We start from the raw sequence: 8,503 nt of genomic DNA on the forward strand, positions 1-8,503 counted from the left end.
TTTTTAGCCGGATCTTCATCTTTGGGAAAGGGGCGAAGTCTGCAGGAGCTAAATCTGGCGAATAGAGTGGGTGGAAGTGAAATCATGTTGTCACATCATGAACACAGTGACTTGTGAAGGTTGGCGCTCCCTGTGACTGTGCATGCAGCCTTGTGCTGCCATCTGCTGGTGTATTGCAGAACTAGTCTCTAAACTTTTTGATACCACCTATAAATATTGTTTAGGGACACGTCCGAGAAGACCACAACACTAATATTACAATATAATCATTGTTGCACAGGTTCATACAGCTTTTAAAATTGTGACAGAATAGCCTGACAAAATGTACATCAGATGTATACTACTATATATGGCCAAATGTTTTTGGACCATCAAAGTCATCTGTAAGCCCTCCCCGAACTTTTTTAAACCTAGAAGCACATCATGGTATAGGATGTAGGCTTACAGATTGCTTTCACTGGATCTAAAAGGTTGAAACCTTTTCCAGCAAGGCAACAAGGTCCATGAAAAAAATGGTTTGTCAGGGTTGGGGAGAAAAACTCACCCCTCACTTTTTCACCCTACATCAGTATGATCAGATTGAGAATCATGGTCCTGCCATTTCAGAGAGGTTCTTAGGTATATTATCCTGTATATGAAATACCTACAGCATACAGGTGGTTGTTCACTAAACCAAGGCACGTCTTTGGAAATGTAGTTATTCGGATGTCCATGTAACACCATCCAGAACGGAAGGTAATGAGGTACAAGGGGCCAAGAACCCATTCAAAGGCAATAGATGGATCAGAGGAGAGGCAGTGGTGAACAAATGTATTATATTGATGATAAAAGAACATTACAGTTAAATGTAAATGCATCAAAGTAAGTAATTATTGAAGAATAATAAAGCACATTATCAGTGGCAGGCCATCAGGGACAACAAGGTCTTCTCTTCTCCAAACTATCAGGATCACTGACTTGCGTTTGAATATATTTTTGTCCATTAATATGCATTAAATTATTCCCTCTTCATTTATCAGTGTTCCTCTTAAATTGTGTCATTTTAGGTTAGAGCTCCTATCCAATCAGATTTCATCCATCACATCATCATAGATCAAAAGGTATCTATTAGTCTTCACTGTGGAAGTTTTGTAGTTAACAATTCATTGGCCATCTAGCAGGCGTACAATAACATAGACATTTTCGTGTCTTTTAAATGGATGGTCAGACAGCGCATTGGTCAGAGCTCGCAAACCGCATCTGTATCAATCTGCACAAGTTCAAATATATTCATGCTGATGTAATAGCTGTTTTTTATTATTATTATTCCACAATGGCCTCTCTTCAAACAACAGGTCATAGACATGGCATCATAATGATTGTATTAAGAGGTGGATTGATTCTGGAGGGACACCACTGAAATGCATGACCCGTCACTGCATGTTATAGATAGATACATCTAGAAACAACTTTATTGTCATTGCACAGTACAGGTACAGAGCAACGAAAAGCAGTTTAGCATCTACCAGTAGTGCAAATAGTAGCAATTGTGCAAATTAGCAAGTGCAGATTAATATGAAATTATATGTACTGAAAATAAATATTAAGGCTAAAGCAGTGAAATATGCAAAAGCTAATATGCAGGTACTATCTATCTACCGATGTATACAAATTTATTATTATATTGATAACAAGTCTATCCTTTCATTCATTTTCTCCCGCTTATCCGTAATTCGGGTCGCAGGGGCAGCAGTCTAAGCAGGCCCCCGCCTTCGACTGCTGCCCAAACCTCACAGCACCGTCCCTTACGGTCCCTCCTGCAGGTGGTGAGCCCACTGGAAGGCGGCCCAACGTCACGGACCTTGATATTTCCCTCGTAAGGGACCCCCGGAGCATAGAGGGTTAAGGGCCTTGCTCAAGGGCCCAAGAATGGCAGCTTGGCGATACCTGGGCTCGAACCCCCGACCTTCCGATCGGCAACCCAGAGCCTTAACCGCTGGAGCCACCACTCCCTCTCTCCACTCTCCCTAACTCTCCATAACAAGTCAAATTAACTCTTAATTAGTTAATGTTAAAAATAAATAAATACAATTTAATACTGCTTACAAAATAAAAACACAAAAACATGTTTAGACACATTTGATCATTATCTCAAGCACATTTAAAGGGTTGGGTCTTGGGTCAAGACGCTGTTCTGGCGCCCTCTTGTGGCGGAATGTGGTTCTGCCAGTATCTTGTAAAACTAAAAAAGAAAAAAACAATTCTTGTTTTTCTTTGTAATTAGTATAATTTGTACTTTGTAATGTATAAACTGAATTCATGTTTGGTGTTATATTCGATACCACTGTAATGTTTTTAGTAACACGATAAAAATGTAAAGCAGAAAGTTTCTTTGTTTTGTTTTGCTTATGTAATATTAGCTATATAACCGAAAACATTTCACCTTCAGACAAAGTAATTAAGGTGCATGAATGTATTTTAAAGGTAAACAAAATTACTTGTAATCTATAAAAATCGTTTTTGTAAACGCGTTTCGGTTGTTTGTCCTAAGCGACTTGCCGTCCGGTTGTGTCCCGTGTACAACAGGAGGCTGCAGAATAAAACGAATCTTAAAGCAAATCCTGAAATATATAATGTTATTTATCTTCGATCTTCAAATGAGTAAGTTGGAAATCATGTCAAACATTTGCAGTAATTTGTTTTAAAGGCCTTGTTATGTAAACGATTAAGTATAGCGAGTAGCTAACAGTCACCTGCAGGGGGTTTTTGTGCTGACTCTGGGAATAACAGTGATGTGCACGCGCACTGGACCTGAAATATCATGCAATTAAATTAAATAACAACAAAAGATTTTGCGCCATGACTGCATGCAATGCATGTGATTAAGTTCATGCAGTTGACTCAGGATCAATTGCATGGTCATCTGATTCAACTGAACAACATGAAGAGGAGGATATTCATAATAATTGTGTGTTTTTGTGTGTGTGTGTGTGTGTGTGTGTGTGTGTGTGTGTGTGTGTGTGTGTGTGTGTTTTTGATGTTTTTAGAGTCCCATGAGCCAATCAGTCCTAGTATCCAAGCATGGTGAAGAAGTCAGCTGTATGGCACAGCCTCTCAAGATCATCACATCCAACCAGACTCACTCATGGCCAGAGTGAACAAGACAGGAGTGCTGGTGCTGCTCATTACAGCAAGCTCCATCTTCCTCCTGTTCCAGCTCTATTATTACAGACAGCACTCTAACAAAGTGAGCAAATACTACACTCAAACATCATCCAAAAAAAACAAAAAAACAACTCATGATGTAATCATTTATTCACCCTACAATATGATCTCTTTGGATTCTGTTTACATTTCTGGCATTTACGTGTGAACAACTCCGATCCACTACATCATGTTATAAAGAGGTTAAAGTGAAATAAAACAGTTGGTTGTTATCGTCTTATCAGTTGATTAGAAATATGCAAACACCAGATCGTACCTGAGGACTTTTACTCACATCCTAATCGCTGATTAGTGCAAATGAAAGGATTTGAGGCAAAAGACTAAAATGAGAGCAGTGAACAAAACAGAGAAGTAAAGCGAATGGTGAAACGTTGCTGTTTTACCTCCTCCCTTTTTTAACCAGAGGAAATGATTATCAACCTGCGAATCAGATCTGAGGCTTGTGTGTATGCAAAAACGACACAAAAACAATACAATTTGTTTATTAAAGCTTAGAATGCAACACTATACATGCATTTAATTGGTTAGAATCATTTCAATGAGATTTTATAGTCAGAAAAGTGTTTTTTGACTTTATATTATTATTACTATAGTTTATTTGTATGCTTTTTTTCTATAATTTAAACACAGTTGAAAGCGTTTCAGGACCATTATCAAGAACAGCGCCAAGGCCCAAGCTACATTATAAACACAATAATGTGAAAATCATATTACTAGTGTACATATTATATGATTGAAATATTCATTGAATTATTACATATAGAATAAAAATGTAACTCGACCCACCATCATGCAGACTGTCAATAAAACCAAAAAATGAATCGGTCGGTGGCCTGGTGGTTGGGGATTCCTGCCCTATAAGATCCCCTTATTTACTACATTGAATAATACTGTATTAGTCTTGTAGTTCCTACTCACATTATTATTTGTTTTGTTTTTTTAAAGCATGGGCTTCAAGCACCCGCTGGTAAAGGTTACCTAACAGGGAAGGAGGCCCAGTGGGTGAGTCATAATAATAATTATCATAAACATCATAATATTAATAATCATAATGAAAAGCTTGAAATAATTTTACACTCTTGGAAAAAAGCGTTCTTCAAAGAAATCCTTAGATAATTATAGTTTTATAAAAATTTCTAGGGTAATTATTAATAGATCATTCTACTTTGAATACATTTTTGATAGAAAAAACACTCTTCTCTTTGGTTCTGCAAACCTTTTTCTAGAGAGACGACTGAGGACCACTTAGTGTTATACATTTTTAAAAGGCTTGATCAGCAAATAGAAATTTTCTTCTTATTTTATATTTACATTCACATTGGCATTTGGCATTTTCCTAATCCAGAGTGACTTACATTTATCTTATTCATACAACCAAACAGCTATGGGGGTAAAGGGCCTTGCTCAGGGGCCCCTGAGTGGCAGCTTGGTGTGGCTGGGATTTTAACTCAAGTCCAGTTTATATCATATTTTAACAAAAAACATGTAAAATAAATTTTACACCACAAATACTTCTGTCAGAAAAAATGCTTTCCAGAAAAAACTAAGTAATCTCTGTTCATATCTTTCACTGATCACAGCATTTAGTGAAAAAGTTTCTGGCCCTGGCCCATAAGTTCAGCCTGCCTGTGTTTCTGGTGGACACGGTGTCCCTGAGCCGGCTCTCCCAGGATGCAGTTCTGCTCAAGGACAGCAAACTGAACGAGCCTCACTGCACATTTCTGTGCACAAACAGGGACTTTGTCACCTTCGGCCTGCTCGGAAACCTCTGGAAGTATGATGTAAGGACTTCTTGCCTTACATGCAACAGAGTTGTTTAATTGTTTCTGCAATGCTGAGATGTGTACCATGTAGACGATGGATGGATGGATGGTTAATGGATGGATGGATGGATGGATGGATGGATGGATGGAAAGAGAGATTGACAGACATAGACAGACAGACTTTAATAAGATTTAGCATGAAGGAATATGCTAACTGCCCCCTCCTTTGTCACTCCCTCAGGCTGGCCTCCTGGATGCTGCAGAGGAACGTGGCCTGGAGCTGCTGGAGATCAGGGGGAAAGACCCCAGGCTGGTCAGCATGGATGACCTGTCAGGCCGCGACATCCCTCTGCACCTGCTGTTAAGTTTCAACGGCCTTCTGGTGCATGTAGTTGTACTGTACGAACGAAGCGGAAACTACCTGTGGCATGGACCACTCAGGCTCCGAAGCAGCATGGACCGAGCATTTGCTCCCTGGAGGGAGCTCGAGTACGGCCGCTATGCAGGGGCCTACAGCAGGTACACAGCGTTCGAGACTGGAATCTTGGTAACATGTAATGGTTATATTGTGAGTAGAAAAATTCACATTTTCTCCCTTGAAAAAATGAAAGAATTGGTGGAATAGGGAGCATTATAGCTGTAGGGAATCAGCAAAGATTTGGCAACAATTTCATCACCTAATATAATTTCAATCAAGGGTGGGTGCAGCAGTGATGTCACAAGTGGACTGTTCTCCGACGATCATCGTGCAACTTATAGAACACGAGCTGAAATATTTTTGTTATTTGATATGTGATTCTTCTGTTTCAGGCCAGATCTTATTCTAACCACTCTCGATGGGCTTGATGTTCGGATTCCCAAAAACTTCTCTCACTTCCAGAGTGAACATTTCAACAGCCGCTTCCTGGAGTGCAGATATCGAGAAGCAGCAGCCTTTTACCAGGTACATTTTGTTCTATATTTCTAAATATGTTTTTTTATGTATGTATTTTTTTTTTACTGATGATAATGAGACGAAACCTAAACAAACATTCAACGTACACAGCTGTGTCTACTTCACAATCAGTCAGGTTTTCTAGTTCATTCAGAAAGTCCCGCTTCTTCCAATATACTCAGGGCACATCCATATAATTCAAAAACACGACTTTGTATTGATCATCAATTAATAGTAGACTCCAAATTTTTAACCCGACCGTACGCTCCTGCACCTACAAAGGCACAACTTGGTATCTTTCTTTCCAGCTGTATCCAGACGATACATCACCAGAGGCCATGGACTTCAGGATGAAGGCTAAGAGTCTCCTCCACCTCGCTGCTCGGGTTCTCAGTGGGATCGAGGTTCCGTTCTGGCTGAGCAGTGGTACATGTCTCGGTTAGTAGATTGTTGCTTGTCGGGATTCATGAAAACAAATCAATTTGTTTCTATTAAAGTAGATATGAAAGTCATTCTTTAGATTCAACCCTTTTTTTGTCACAGGTTGGTTCCGGCAGTGTAACATAATTCCCTACAGTAAAGATGTGGACCTGGGCATCTGGATAAAAGATTACAGGCATGATATCATACAGGCGTTTCAGAAGGCTGGACTCTCCCTCAAACATAAGTTTGGAAAGGTACAGCATCTTCTACTCCTGTCACCTAATTATCCTGAAAACCTATTTAAACTGATGCTGAATTAAAATGATGGTCTGAACAGAGAGATTGTAAATTTATTTTTTTTATTAGTTTCTCTTTGTTGTACTCAGGAGCTTCATCTTTACTGTCCCACTTCATAGTGCAACATACTACCGTTAAATAGTTTCTCCACCAATCAAAATCAAGAATTGATCAGCGCCTATACATTTTATTGCTCTTATAAACTGCTCTTATTGGTCCAGACTGCTTCTAAAATGATTTGTCCCACACGCAGATAGAGGACAGTCTTGAGCTCTCCTTTCAAGGCCTGGATGTGAAACTGGACATCTTTTTTTTCTATGGGGACGGAGACATCGTTTGGAACGGAGGCACACAGGCGAAAAGTGGCAAGAAATTCAAGTGAAGTATTTTCATATTGGTTATTGAGTGAACTGGATGGAAAAGACTGTCCTTGGCTTGTTATATTATTTCTAATTTTGCATATTGATACATCATACAGACAAAAGCTTTAAGGTTTGTATGTGCTTTTTGAACGTCCCATTCCACATTTAATCCCCATTCGCTGTTAGTCTCCACTCTTCTGAGAAGATGGTCCACTGGATTTCGGAGTGTGCTTGTACGGATTTGTGTTAGTTCAGCCACAAAGGTAAAGTCAGGTACTGATGTTGGTGAGGAGGCTGAAGGTGCTGTCAGTGTTCTTCTCAATTAGGCCTCTCTTTATAGAGCTGGCTTTGTGCACAGGGGCATTGTCATGCTGGAACATGTTTGGGTCTCCTGGTTCAAGCGAAGGGGAAATTTAACGATACAGCATCCAAAGACGCCCTATACAATTGTGTGCCTCCAACTTTGTGGTAACAAGAACCACTTATGGATGAAAAAGTCAGGTAGTGTAGATTCTGACATTTAATGAGGATTATGGTGTAGAGATGTTCCTCTGCCAGTTTATTAGTTTCCTGGCCATGAAAAAGTGTAAAACAACCTGTATTTCTGGGTATATTCTTGACAATAGTTTAACTATGTGCTTCCAGTGTGCAAAGAATCTTATGTTAGCCATGTGCAATCAGATCTCTCATGGACGTTCTCTGCAAATCCACAATGCATCTGATAATCTAGTGTGTCTCTGACTTTGTGTTAGGTACGTTTTCCCTCGGTTCAGCCTGTGTTGGACAGAGCTGCTGGAACTGAAGGTCCAAGTACCCTGTGAGACTCTGGATTATGTGACTGCGAACTATGGACCTGACTGGAACGTTCCGGTCAAGGCTTGGGACTGGAAGAACTCGCCACCCAACGTGCAGGAGAACGGCGTGTGGCCCATCAAGGAGTGGGATGATGTCATCCAAGTCAACTAAGGCTGAAACAGTGTGTAGTTTAGAAATATGGATGCCATAACACATACAATTAAATGTAATAAAACACTAAATGTGAGATACCAGGAGGTAACCAGAAAAGACTGTATTTAAAGAAATGTTTAAAAAACGTATACTAACTGAATAATGTAAACCTTAATGCAGATGCTGTGTTTTTTTCCATGACTTTTTTGAAGATGTGAAATTGTAAGCAGATAACATGAGCTACTGAAATGTGTGATGGGCCATACTACTATTAGGATCTCGGTCTGAAATGTTAGTGTGAGTTTTCTTTAAATAAAACACCTAAACCTAAACTGGAGCCCATGTCCTTTTTAATTCCTTCTGATAACATTAGTCTAAGAAACTTGGATATTATATAGGAAATAAAAGTAAAAGTTTTACAGTAAAATGAAGTTGTTGTTTTCAATCTGTTTATTATTACGTAAAGCTACTTAATCTGTAATTTTTTCTTAAAGAATTATTACATTGTTGAAAATATTTGTATTGATTAACATCAGCAAAGTTCTTCTTCTTCTTTCGCCACAGAGGATCAT

General features: G+C 39.2%; 1 protein-coding gene across 2 annotated transcripts; it reads left to right on the forward strand.

Moving 5' to 3' along the window:
* Window positions 1-2,509: 2,509 nt before the first annotated feature.
* Window positions 2,510-8,263, forward strand: fktn (fukutin). 2 transcript variants are annotated; one of them, XM_083531122.1, is made up of 10 exons: window positions 2,510-2,640; window positions 3,027-3,226; window positions 4,150-4,206; window positions 4,785-4,985; window positions 5,209-5,486; window positions 5,778-5,910; window positions 6,210-6,339; window positions 6,445-6,578; window positions 6,875-6,999; window positions 7,736-8,263. In XM_083531122.1, the coding sequence occupies exons 2-10, from the start codon at window positions 3,125-3,127 to the stop codon at window positions 7,947-7,949; spliced, it is 1,374 nt and encodes a 457-aa protein (XP_083387248.1). In that variant the 5' UTR covers window positions 2,510-2,640; window positions 3,027-3,124; the 3' UTR covers window positions 7,950-8,263. The 2 variants fall into 2 exon arrangements, with proteins under 2 accessions (XP_083387248.1, XP_083387249.1); XM_083531123.1 differs by lacking the exon at window positions 7,736-8,263 and adding an exon at window positions 7,342-7,585.
* The last annotated feature ends 240 nt before the right edge of the window (window positions 8,264-8,503 follow it).

This window comes from Silurus aristotelis (genome assembly GCF_946808225.1).
Source record: "Silurus aristotelis genome assembly, chromosome: 26".
Taxonomy (NCBI): Eukaryota; Metazoa; Chordata; class Actinopteri; order Siluriformes; family Siluridae; genus Silurus; species Silurus aristotelis.